The sequence below is a fragment of the Anolis carolinensis genome, unplaced genomic scaffold, assembly GCF_035594765.1.
Source record: "Anolis carolinensis isolate JA03-04 unplaced genomic scaffold, rAnoCar3.1.pri scaffold_10, whole genome shotgun sequence".
NCBI lineage: Eukaryota > Metazoa > Chordata > Lepidosauria > Squamata > Dactyloidae > Anolis > Anolis carolinensis.
Window position 1 is genome coordinate 6916740 of NW_026943821.1, and position 13771 is coordinate 6930510.

General features: G+C 42.3%; 1 protein-coding gene across 1 annotated transcript; it reads left to right on the plus strand.

The window, feature by feature from the left end:
• Positions 1 to 58: 58 nt before the first annotated feature.
• On the plus strand, positions 59 to 13332 carry hnrnpl (heterogeneous nuclear ribonucleoprotein L). Its single transcript, XM_003228530.4, has 13 exons — positions 59 to 313; positions 4382 to 4500; positions 4595 to 4832; positions 5197 to 5282; positions 5742 to 5838; positions 6289 to 6361; positions 9933 to 10004; positions 10106 to 10386; positions 11045 to 11166; positions 11259 to 11460; positions 12131 to 12188; positions 12397 to 12492; positions 12948 to 13332. Exons 1-13 carry the CDS (start codon positions 86 to 88, stop codon positions 13004 to 13006), a joined length of 1731 nt encoding a protein of 576 aa, XP_003228578.2. The 5' UTR covers positions 59 to 85; the 3' UTR covers positions 13007 to 13332.
• Positions 13333 to 13771: the final 439 nt, after the last annotated feature.

A 13771-nucleotide genomic window follows, 5' to 3' on the forward strand; every position in this document is an offset into this window, starting at 1 on the left:
GCGGGACGGATGAGTGGCGGCGGGGACAGCCAATCGGTGTGTGTGGGAGGCGAGAGCAAGGGTGGGCTGAGGTAGTGTAGGCGCCATGTCGCGGCGGAGGTGGCGCGGTTCGCAGAGCGGTGAGGGCGGCGGTGGCTCGGGGCGCGGGGGAGACATGGTGAAGATGCCCGGAGGAGGCGGTGGAGGAGGCGGAGGAGGCGGTTCGGGCCGGTACTACGGAGGAGGAGGAGGGCCTGAAGGCGGGCGCGCCCCGAAGCGCCTCAAAACGGACAATGCCGAGCACGGGCCCGGAGGAGCCGGTGGCGGAGGCGGGGTGAGGCCTTGTCGTACTGGTTTATACATATTATATAACACACACACATACACACATAATAATATTAATAGCAATTATAGAATAAATACAATCAATATTGCATTATATGAATCAGGCATGGGCCAACTTGGGCCTTCCAGGTGTTTGGACTCTAACTCCCAGAATTCCTAACAGCCGATAGGGAGTTGGAGTCCAAAACACCCGGAGGGCCCAAATTGGCCCATGCCTGATACATATCATAATATATATTATATAAAATGTATAGTATGAGTCCTTGTTTTATATTGGCTTATACATATACAGTAGAGTCTCACTTATCCAACATAAACGGGCCAGCAGAACGTTGGATAAGCGAATATGTTGGATTATAAAGAGGGATTAAGGAAATGCCTATTAAACATTAAATTACATTATGATTTTACAAATTAAGCACCAAATCATCATGTTTACAACAAATTTGACAGAAAAACCAGTTCAATACATGGTAACGCTATGTAATAATTACTGTATTTACGAGTTTAGCACCAAAACATCGCAATGTATTGAAACCTTGACTACAAAAACATTGACTACTAAACGGCAGACTGCGTTGGATAATCCAGAACATTGGATAAGCGAATGTTGGATAAATGAGACTCTACTGTATATATATGTATATTATATGCATGTAATAAAAATATTAGTAAGAATAGAATGAACACAATCAATAATTGTATTATATGTACAAAACATAGTTATTAACTTATATTTATTTCATTTATATATCGCTTTTCTCAACCCTAAGGGGGGCTCAAAGCGGTTTTGCAACTTAGTAAATGGCAAAGATTCAGTGCCTCACAACCATATAAAAGATAGCAAGTCTAAAATCAATACATATAATCATTAAAAAGCTAATGGAGCCTGTTATTTATTTATTTATGACATTTTTATCCCGCCCTTCTCACCCCAAGGGGACTCAGAGTGACTTACAAGTTATATGTACACCTCTCTCTCTCTCTCTCTCTCTCTCTCTCTCTATATATATATATATATATATACACAGTAGAATCTCACTTATCCAACATAAACGGGCCGGCAGAACGTTGGATAAGCGAATATGTTGGATAATAAGGAGAGATTAAGGAGAAGCCTATTAAACATCAAATTAGGTTATGATTTTACAAATTAATCGCCAAAACATTATGTTATACAACAAATTTGACAGAAAAAGTAGTTCAATACACAGTAATGCTATGTAGTAATTACTGTATTTACAAATTTAGCACCAAATGTCACGATGTATTGAAAACATTGACTACAAAAATGCATTGGATAATCCAGAATGTTGGATAAGCGAGTGTTGGATAAGTGAGACTCTACTGTATATATAAAAGGATTAAAAATTCAGCCTAGGACAAAACAACAAAACTACACATCCCAGAAATACTAAACTTGGCAACACAACCCCTCATCCATGCCTCTAATTTCATAACAACAAAAAGAAAAGGAAAATAAAGTCCTAATTAGAGGGAAAGGAATAATTGTTTTTTTATCCAATTGCTGCCAGTTACAAGGCTAAACTCTGCCCACTTGGTCTCCTAGTAACCCACTCAACCCATGGGACAGGCACAGGTAGGCCTCAGGCCTCTTCCACACTGCCTATAAGATACAGATTATCTGATTTAAACTGGATTATATGGCAGTGTAGACTCAAGGCCCTTCCACAGCTATATTACCCATTTATAATCTTATATTATTTGCTTTGAACTGGATTATCTTGAGTCCACACTGCCAGATAATTCACTTCAGTGTGCATTTTATACAGCTGTGTAGAAGGGGCCTCATATAATCCAGTTCTAAGCAGATGATATAAGATTATAAATATACAGTAGAGTCTCACTTATCCAACATAAACAGGCCGGCAGAACGTTGGATAAGTGAATATGTTGGATAATAAGAAGGGATTCAGGAAAAGCCGATTAAACATCAAATTAGGTAATGATTATACAAATTAAGCACCAAATATCATGTTTACAACAAATTTGACAGAAAAAGTAGTTCAGTGCTCAGTAATGCTATGCTGTATTTACAAATTTAGCACCAAAATATCACAATGAATTTAAAACATTGACTACAAAAACATTGACTACTAAAAGGCAGACTGCGTTGGATAATCCAGAACACTTGATAAGCGAATGTTGGATGAGATTCTACTGTAATATGAAATAATTACTGTGACAATCCAGTCCAACCCAATTCTGCCATGGAGGACACAATCCAAGCACTCCCAACAGATGGCCAGCCAGCCTCTCAATAATAATAAGAATAAGAATATCATAAAATCCTAAGGTTAGCAGATACCCCTAAGGATCATCCAGTTCAACTTCCTTATATCATGTAGGAGGACAGAATCCAACCACTCCTGACAGATGGCCATCCAGTATCTGCACAATAATAATACACATCAAATCATAGCATCAGACAGTTAGGAGACACCCCTAAAGGCCATCCAGTTCAACCCAATTCTGCCATGCAGGACACAATCCAAGCACTCCCAACAGATGGCCATCCAGCCTCTCAATACTAATACTACTAATAATAATAACAACATCATCATCATACAATCCTAAGGTTTGGAGTGACCCCTAAGGATCATCCAGATCAACTTCCTTCTACCATGCAGGAGGACACAATCCAAGCACTCCTGACAGATGGCCATCCAGCCTCTACATAATAATGATGACGATGATGATGATAATAATAATAATAATAGAAGCATAGAAACCAAGAGTTTGGAGAGATCCCTAAGGGCCATCCAGCCCAACCCTTTCTACTATGCAACAGGACACAATCCAAGCATTCACAACACATGGACAACGTATAAATGCTATACAATACTACACAGGGACATAGACCCCCCTCTACCCTCACCACTTTCACAGTACACAAACAACCAAATGCATACTAAACATAAAGACAACCATACAACAGACATTCAATACCACCACTACCTCAACAAGTTCTCACCAACACCACCAGACAACGCCACAGCAACGCGTGGCCTGGCACTATAATAAGGATTGGCACCCACAATTGTAACCTGATTACATCCCCCAATTTCTTTTCTCTTTTTTGTAATTTCATATATTTTATTGCAGTTTTTTAATGCCTTGAAGAGTATAAAAAAAGAAAAATGAAAAGTGGTGGAGGAAGAAATGCAAATAGAGGGGAGAGTACAAAAGAGAAAAGGCAGGGTTTTTTCAAGAGGGAAGAACAGCAGTTTCCCATAGATGCAAAGTGGAGTGTCCATAAATTGAGACAATTGATCTGTGTGGTCGATCATGCTTAGGACTTAAGTATAGAACTTTGACTGGGAATAGTAATGGCAGTAGTTCAGTTGCCTTTTAAAGAGATGTTAAAATAGTGGAGGAGAATTTCACTTAGAAGACATGAGTTCTGTATAGAACAAAGGTAGTTTAGATGCTAGATGTTGCCAGGACAGACAAAACAGGTTTTTCTTTGATCAAGATACAGTGAATTGACTTGTTGACTTTTCTAACCCCGGATAACCACCAGGAGGATGGGTTCCTTATCAGCCATAAGTATAACTTCCTTGTGCTTTTGAATATCAAGTGTGTTTGGAACAACTAATGATGGTTAGGGTTGGAATAAAGGTATGGGGAAAATAGTATGTCCTTGATGAGAACTTTTGTTCCTGGCAGTTGCATGGTAGCTGAAGAAGACACATAGCAACCTCAGGTCATCTATGAATGCCTAGACCTTAATTTATTTGAAAATAAACATCCAAGGCTGCATTGAAAGATTTGGTCCCATATTTTGTTCACTGTGGACTAAGTGACATAGAATAAATTGCTCCAGACCTCAATAGCAGAGACCTACCCTTTGTGAACATTTTTAGATGTGTTTTACTGTTTACCTGTGTTGCATTGAATTTTTACCGGATCTGTAAGCTGCCTTGAGTCCCCTCCGGGCTTGAGAAAGGTGGAGTAAAAATGAAGTAAATAAATAAAGCCAAAAGAACCAAGCATTATTTTTTAATTGACTCTTTCCATTTTGTCCCATTGGTAGGAGAACTACGATGACCCCCACAAGCCAGCTGCTTCCCCCGTGGTCCACATCAGGGGTCTAATCGATGGAGTTGTGGAAGCTGATCTTGTGGAGGCCCTGCAGGAATTTGGCCCTATCAGGTTAGCTAAATCAAGGAGATGAAATTGTTTTTTTTTTCTACTCTCTGTGTTGTCTGCATTCAACAAGGTGGTTCATTCTCCCCCTCATTCACAGCTATGTGGTGGTGATGCCCAAAAAGAGACAGGCCCTGGTGGAATTTGAGGATATGTTGGGAGCCTGCAGTGCTGTCAATTATGCAGCCGATAACCAGATCTACATTGCTGGGCACCCGGCCTTTGTCAACTATTCCACGAGCCAAAAGATCTCACGACCTGGTGACTCTGATGATTCTCGAGGTGTCAACAATGTCCTGCTTTTCACCATCTTGAACCCCATCTACTCCATTACAACGGTGTGTAGTGATACTGCTTAAGTAGGCGATGCTCACCCAAAAATGTGCTACCTCTCTGGCCCCTTGTATACCTGGCAGGCTTTATTAGACAGCAGTGTTTACTTCATGCATAGAGTTACTGACTCTGGTAAACTGGCACATGCACTGCTAGAATAACTTTATCTGTGCAAGTCCATCTGTTAGGATGGAATGGTTTAAGTAGATGCTAGTATGGATGGAAGCCTGTACTCTCTTGTTTTCTTGAAAATTGAGATACAAAGCGATTCCCATAAAACCAGAGTTAATAGAATGTTAGTACAGTTGTGACTGTTCTTCCAAAGAAGAAGAGCTATTTTTTTCTATAATCTCTTATATCCCTTCACAGGATGTGCTATATACCATCTGCAACCCATGTGGCCCAGTACAGCGGATTGTTATCTTCCGAAAGAATGGGGTCCAGGCCATGGTGGAATATCCTTTTTTCCCCTCCTTCTCGATAGTTGAGAAAGTGTAACAGTTGGCTCAAGCTTGCTTGGTAGGACGGGGGGAGTTTCTGACAGCTTAGGCAAGATGGTTTATATATGCTTACTTAAAGTATCCCATCCATCAAGAATAATTATTCCTATCCTAATCATTGCATCTGTCAAAATGAGAACCAGGGCCAAGTAAGAGTTGCCAGGGAAATTTAGTAGATTTAGCCTTCTTGCTTTTTTTGATGAGAAATAGTTATGGGCAGGTAATCCCCACAGAACAGTGTCTGCAGTCAGGAGCAGGCATCGCAGTTGGACATAGGAGACAGGAATGAAGTTTAAACGGGACTATAATAGGTTGTTTCTGGAAGGTTCCAGTAGGGCCTTCAGTTGCATCAAATCTTTAGAATGGCCTAAAAGCTATACTATATTCTGTGAAAGCTTCCTTAACGCTACAAACATTTGACTCTGTGCAGAGTGCACAAAGAGCAAAGGCTTCTCTGAATGGAGCAGACATTTACTCTGGCTGCTGTACTCTGAAGATTGAATATGCCAAGGTGAGTGATCAAGGTCAACTGTATATGTGTGTTCATTCAAGGAAAGAATGTATGTTTCCCTGACAGAGCTAAGCAGGGTTTCCCCCCACTGTTCAGACATGTATTCTTTGTCCCTAGCGCTTTGACGTTGGTCACAAAACCATAGGAGTTTCCACTTTTAAACTCCTGTATGATAAATACATTTCCCTCTCTGAACAATTAACCAATTGCCCTATCTTAATAATGTGGTGCAGGAATGACAGAAAACTACTCAATCACCAGTTTCTTCCCATCACTTCACATTGCAAAGAGGATTTTTTTCTGGGGAAATTAATCTGAGTAATATGTTGCCACTATATTTAAATGGCTGATTGCAAAAGAGTTAATGATGGGAATGGGCATATTGGCAGCTTGCCACTAGAATAAAAAATACACTCAGTACCTCTCTCGGATTGCTTTTGGTTTCTTTAGCCCACCCGCCTGAATGTGTTCAAGAATGACCAGGACACATGGGACTACACCAACCCCAACCTCAGTGGACAAGGTAACCATTATAGGCTGCTTTAAAGCCACACATAAATCCTTCCCTTTCTTATTGAATTGCACACTTCATAGATCTGATTTGTGTGATGTAATGCCATTTGCCTGCTGTCCGACATTGTGCCAGATGTTACAAGCCTTGGAGACTTTTTAACACTGCAGTGTTTTTACTTCTACTGTTTCCACGAGGCACTGTTTATTGACACAGTCTAGTAAGACACAAGACAGATGGATATAGGTAGTATTAATAAGGGGATGAGACACCAAGCAGTTTCATCACAATATTTTGTGTCATTGTGCTGTGGCAGTATTAGAAGACAGAAGTACATATTGGATACTAAGGTGAAAAACAGTCATTTGGAGATTGCTCTCCAAACAGCAACTCTTATTCCAAACGGAAGCTCTTAATCCTGTGTGCTTCAGATACTGGCTTTTTTCATCCATTTGAAAAACTTGTTGAAAGCAGAATGTCAAATTACTTATTGCCCCATCATTAATTCAGTTATTAGCTGCATGGTCTTCCCGGTGAAGGCATGGGTTCCTTCCAGGAGACCTGGTTTGCCCATGGATGTGGCCAGGAGACTTCAGTGGCTAGTTCTGATGAAGAAAGTGAGATTAACCTCATCTCAAGGGACATTTTGTGTGCATGCAACCCACAGGGGTGTTAAAGAGGGGAAGAAATATGAACTTTTATCCTGGGGAACCCATAACTGCGGTTAAGGATAAGATGGGATAACGAACAAGCTAAACTTCCCTTCTGCTTGATATTCTGGGCTAGACCTGACAACTAGTTGTATTGACTGGGGCTGTTGGAAGTTGTAGACCAAAACATCTGAAGTCTGTTTTAGAAAATTGCGTTAGATCCGCCCTTCACAACCTGCAACCCTCCAAGTGTTTTGGACTTCAGATCCCAGAATTCCTGACATTGAACAAGCTGGTTGGGGCTTTTGGGAGTTGGAGGGCCAAACAGCTGGAGGGCCAAAGGTGATGCAGGTCTGTTTTAGATGCTCTGAATCACGTATGAGCAAACTACTGCCCTCCCAAGTATTTTGGATTTCAGTTCCCACAATTCCTAACAGGCTGTTAGGAATTGCGAGAGTTGAAGTCCAAAATACGTGGCGGGCTGAAGTTTGCCCACGCCAGCTCTGGATCAACCCAAGGTGTAACTCACCTATCCTATTTCTGCAGCTTACGTACAAGTGTGATACTGACCTCCTTTCTGTGCGCTACAAAACAATGCGTGGCACAGATATTCAAAGGGGCCGTCTGTGTTTGTGTAGCAGATGTCTCCTTACAACTTGACAGTTGAGCCGTCTTGTTCCCTGCCTGTAGCAGGATCGCCTAGAGCACCAGACAAGCAGTTGAGGGAGGCTGGTGGTGGTCAAGGGGGTTTGGCAGAGGTCTCTTTTGACTCCACCCCGGCAGCGAAGCAAGCAATGGCATTACATGACTTGACATGGACATGACTCACTTTCTCCTCCAAGGTACATAACTAGAAGACGGGCAGATTGGCAGGGGCTAGTTGGCAGGGCTGCGCCGTTCAGTGAGCTGCCTCCTGGCTCTCCTGCCTTAAGGCTGGGCAAACAGGAGGTGCATTGACCTGGCCTTCCCCAGCTCTGAACAAAGTGCTTTCACACACGAATCTGGGGAAAAAAACCGTATGCTCCTGCAGTGGAAGTCCTGAATTTGCCTGTGATCTGCCTTCTGCTACACACTCTTTTTTTTAACACCACACAGTGTAGGAAAAAAAAGCGAAAGGCCATCCTTCCACTAGCTCTAACGCCTGGAGAAAACATGCAGCATCTTAAGCGTACCCGAAACGCAGCAGATTGAGCTCATTTTTAACATCAAGAACACAACACCGTGATTCAAGAGACATCTACAAGCACAGAGTGAGACAGAGAGAGAGAAAGACGCACCAGACCACGACATTCCTTACAAATCCAAATCAAAACAAACCAAAAACCTTGAACCCAAGAATGTAACACAGGAAAATCTAGGAAAACACAGACCAGAGGGGTCTCAGACAAAAACGCACCAGCGCTCTTTACCGGAGAATGGAGTAGATCCCAGAGGCCCTCCAAGACAATAGGACGCTCCACATCAACATGGTTTGGTTTGGGAGGGCAGTTTTATCACTCCCTGTTTTGCTCGCAGTCCTCGGCTGCCAACATTTGTATCAGCAGTGCCAAGCGGAGACAGACAAAAAACAAAAAAATACCATGTAGCCAAAGCCCCCAGCTCCCTAGAGGCTGGGGGTGCTTTCCTGCTCCAAGGGGGCCACTTGGGAGCCAAGGCACACTCCATTTACAGAGGAGAGACACGCACACGGGAGACCTACACAGAGCCAGAAGCACCAAACCTGATAACAGCACATGACCAAAAAAACATCAGGAGACGCAACACGGAAGGGACACTCATTATCACACCTTTGTTATGTCCTATTTTCCTTGACACCATCTGAAGACAAAACAAACATCTGTGAGCTCTTCTTATTTAAACTATTACAATTTTTTTACTTAATTGTATCCGTTTTGTGACTTGACTTGCAATTGACTCTGAAACCATGTAACGCAGGGTCGCAGTGTATGTTTGATGGGACGCCATCTTTCAGAACTGTGCTTTCACTGTTGAAGCGTCCAATGGTAAGAGAAATGCAGAATATGTATGTGACAATGGACATTGTACTGTTAACTCCTGCTGTAAGTAGCCCTTTTCAATCTTTGTAATGATTGTTGAAATAAACTGTGCAAAAGACTTCTTAATTATTATTATTATTGTTTGTTAAGAACAAAGTCAAATTGTACGAATTGCTTAAATTCTTCTGCCTTTGTAAACAGTTATGTGTTTTAACTTGATTGCGGTTTTTGCTTCGCTTTGCCATGTTTATCTCAGTCTTGCTTAATCCTTTTAGCACTACCAGGGCTATGGAGGGTGGCATGTCCATCTTTTTCTCTTTTCTTTTTTTTCCTTTTGTCCCGAGGCATACTATCAAGGGCCATATAGTCCAGTCCCATTTTGTTATGCAGAAATATATAGCTAAATCAATCCTAAGAGGTAGCCATCCAGCCTTCGTTTAGAGCTCTCCATAGAAAAATCCACCATGTTTTGTCAATTCCTCTTCATTCCTTCTCTTTTCTTCCTCTTATCCCTTTCTCTGCCAACTTATATCAGAAAGCAAGCATCTTTATTTACGCAGTTCGGTTTATGGATACAAATTCAGTTTGCCTCTGTTCAAAAGACTGTTTTGAGAATGATCAAGACACAAATCCTTAAGAATAGTGTTAGGCAAATTGTTACAATTCAAAGGGCAGGTTAAAGAGCAGGGTGGGAAATCAGTATTTTAAGATTTGCTTTGAGACCAGATTAAAAGGTCCGGTTTGAAAGCCCTCTCCAACCCCCTCTAAACTCCTTCACAAGGAGGAATTGATCTCCCATCTTAGCTATTCCCAGTCTCCCAGTGACTGGGAATAGCTCTCCTTGGGGTGTTGTGGAAGGCTTCCCAGTGTCCCATCCCATAAATTCAACTGCCAGGCTTCTCCTGCCATTTCCTAACAACTTCTTCTCTTTGACAGGTGAGCCAGGTGGCAACCCTAACAAGCGGCAGAGGCAGCCTCCTCTCCTCGGGGACCATCCTGCTGAATATGGTACACATTTGTCATGGATTCCATCTAGGATTTAAACACCTTCTGGAATTCTACAGACCATATTGTCTGGGTTCCTTACTTGGTTGTGCTTCATCCCCTAGGAGGGCCTCACGGTGGCTATCACGGGCACTATCACGATGAAGGGTATGGTCCTCCTCCGCCTCACTATGAAGGCAGGCGGATGGGCCCACCGGTGGGGGGCCGCCACAGGGGGCCGGGGCGCTACGGGCCTCAGTACGGACACCCCCCGCCTCCTCCACCACCCCCGGAGTACGGCCCACACGCTGACAGCCCTGTCCTGATGGTGTATGGCTTGGACCAGTCTAAGATGAACTGCGATCGGGTCTTCAATGTCTTCTGCCTTTATGGGAATGTGGAGAAGGTAAGCTACTGGAATGTCTTCCCCCCTCATTCCCCCTAGTAACCCAGATAATGCTCAATTGTCAGCTGAATGGTTGACAATGTGGCAGTGCAGTGCCCAGAGACACCAAGGTGAAGGGATGGTTGTTGGATATTTCACTACAGGTTGTTGTTCCTACTTCAGGACAGGTCTGTACTGGAAGCTTTGTTGACCTTGGGAATCAAATTTTCCAGATAGTTTCCAGCCCACAGTTTAGGAAGCAGAGAATTGACTGAACTCTTTTTTGAAAACTGTTGGTCTCTGCATTGGATTGAGCAGAACCTGGAAAATGTTACAACTTCTGAAAAAACAAGTAAATTTAAGGCATTCAAAATCAGCATAACTATATTGGCCAGAGTGTTTAGCTTACCTTAAATATACTTTGAACATAATTGCCTAAATTGGAAAATCACATTGCTCTTAAGTAAAAAAAAAATGGGGCTTTTGAGAACTAGTAGCACAAGGAAAGATGAGAGTGACTTTGGCTACAGGAACCGGGAAACATGGAGACGTCTTGAAAAAGTATTGGTTGCAAAGTTGGAGTTATATTGCTTGTTTGGTGCCTTGACCCTAAAAGGAAAACCATTTTTGTCAGTGGGGTTTGACTTGCATGTTTTAAGCAAGGGGATTCGTATTTTAGGTGAAATTCATGAAAAGCAAGCCTGGAGCAGCCATGGTGGAGATGGCAGATGGCTATGCTGTGGACCGAGCGATCACCCATCTCAACAACAATTTCATGTTTGATCAGAAGCTGAATGTGTGGTAAGTCCCCCTTGCTTTGACTCTCAGCTCCGCTCTCCTCGTCAGATGGTTATGTCTGCATTTAAGTTGCCTTTCTTCCTTTTCCCCTGCAGTGTATCCAAGCAGCAGGCCATCATGCCAGGGCAGTCATATGGTCTTGAAGATGGTTCGTGCAGCTACAAGGACTTTAGTGGTTCTCGGAACAACCGGTTTTCCACTCCGGAGCAGGCTGCCAAGAACAGGATCCAGCACCCCAGCAACGTGCTCCATTTCTTCAATGCTCCTCTGGAGGTGACCGAAGATAATTTCTACGAGGTAAGTGTTCTGGTCTTTGTGTCAGTCCCAAGACCTGCTCCATTGTATTGACATTTCTAGTATTTAGGGACTCAACGAGAAATAAGTTGAGTGCCAAAAGAGAGAAGCTATGGCAAAAGAGGAAGCTACCTCTTCAGATGTTGTTGGTGGGCAACTCCCAATTTTCATTCTCATTGGCTGTGCTTGCTAGGCCTGTTGGAAGATGCATTTGAATAACCTCTAGAGGGCTCCAGTGTGGAATTAATCTATTGAAGCAGATGAGACTATTTTCTTATTGGATATACTCCTCAATACAGGCATACCTCAGTGAAGTGACTGCACTGGTGCTCCTTTTTGTAAGGGCCTTTAAGTCCATCCAAACTCCTTTCCTCCTCATCTTTATTGTTGGAAATTTTTTAGCAGCATTACCATTGAGCAGATGGGGAAAGGGCTAGAAAACACAGGTTTTTAGTGTTGGCTTCCAGAAAAGTAGAACGGTCTTCTAGCTGATTCTACATTACAAGTGTGTGCCTGCCTTTTACTACAGGCAAGGTAAAGAACAGTGTCTACCAGAATCCCTTTCTGAATGTATGTGAACAGCAAACGGGAGCAGACAGATTGCAAGTGTCAATAAAATGTATGAATAGTCTTGTTGCTTAATCTTGAATATGATTTTTTTTCCTTTTGTTAGATTTGTGATGAACTTGGGGTGAAGAGACCAGCTTCAGTCAAAGTGTTTTCGGGGAAAAGTAAGTATACCCTGTAGTTAACTCTTTGATGAATCAAGTCTTTTAATTGTAGTAGGTTATCATTTAAAGGCCTTTTGAAACTGTTGTTTGTTTAGTTGTCATTTTACTGCCCATTATTTTAATGGTATTGTGTTTTAATTCTTGAGCCCTTTATGAGTAGGAGAGCATGATAAAACATCGAATTTTTACGCTTTTAATGTCTCCGCAGGCGAAAGGAGCTCTTCCGGTTTGCTGGAGTGGGAAACCAAAGGTGATGCTTTGGAGACCCTGGCGTTCCTCAACCATTATCAGATGAAAAACCCAAGTAAGCCTTGTCGCACTTGTACACCAGTTTTTACTTATTGTAGATATTAAGCTTTGGAAGATAGTGGGTTTAACTTTTATGAGATTATGTGTAGATTTTATTTACATGATAATTAACGTGACCTGTGATATCCTGTGTCAAGCTTCACAGGATATCGCAGTGTAGCCTCATTTATTTGTGGGTTTAAAGTGAAAGGAGTTCACTTTTTAAAAACATTTCTTTCTGATTATTGGTTGGAAGTGAAATTGGGAGTATCATCCTTAATGTTTTTGTCAAGGATTGAGATCTAGCAGGACTTCCTTCATCAAGTGACTCAGATTTGGGAAGGTTTCAGCTTTTCCATAAGTTGGCTTCCTCGTCTGTTAAATCGGATGTAAATCCTTTGATGCTTGTAGTGTATAGGAATAAAATTAAGTTTAGGGAATGCTTAACAAACATGTCTTCCTTCCTCTCAGATGGGCCGTATCCGTACACACTGAAGCTCTGCTTTTCCACCGCCCAGCATGCCTCGTAAGTTCTGTAGGTGTTTGCCAAGGAAGACTTCTCCATTAAGTCCCTTTTTTTTTTGTGCGTACGTGTTTTTCTTTCCTTTTTGGCAAAGCACCCCTTCCTTTGTTCCCTCTTTTTTAAATAAAAAAAATAAAAGCATAAGTAGAAGCTGCCTGCAGCTGTATGATCCCTTGGGAGAAGACAAACCCTGGGGCATCCTGATGACATCTGATTTTAAAAGTATTGTTCATGTGACTTGTCCCCCCTTCCCCCGATTCATACTATGTGCTGCCTGTGCTGTTTGGCACACCTTAATAAAGCTGTTCGGAAAATAAACCGGTCACAAAAATGGCAGTGGTGGTGATGCTTTTGCAAAGTTTGAAGTTTCTATGCAAAGAAAGCTATTAACAAAATGGTGCTAAAATCATATGCACCACCCGAATTGGCAGTTTCGGCTTCCATTGGCACTGCCATATAATGCAGTTTAACTGCAGTGAACTGCATTATATGGCAGTGTAGATGGGGTCACAGTTGATCATTTGTCACTCCACATTTTCAGTTATACTAAAATGTCTCAGTTTCTCTTTCTTCTCATGTGTCCCCCCCCCCCCCCCCCAATTTACACTGGTGTATAATCCAGTTTATGAATCCAAATTACCTGCTTTGAACCAGATTATATGAGTCTACATTAGGAATGGGCCAGCTTCGGTCCTCCAATTCCTAACAGCCAGCTGTTAGGTATTGTGGGAGCTGAAGTTCAAAACACATGGAGGGCTGAAGTTGGCCCATG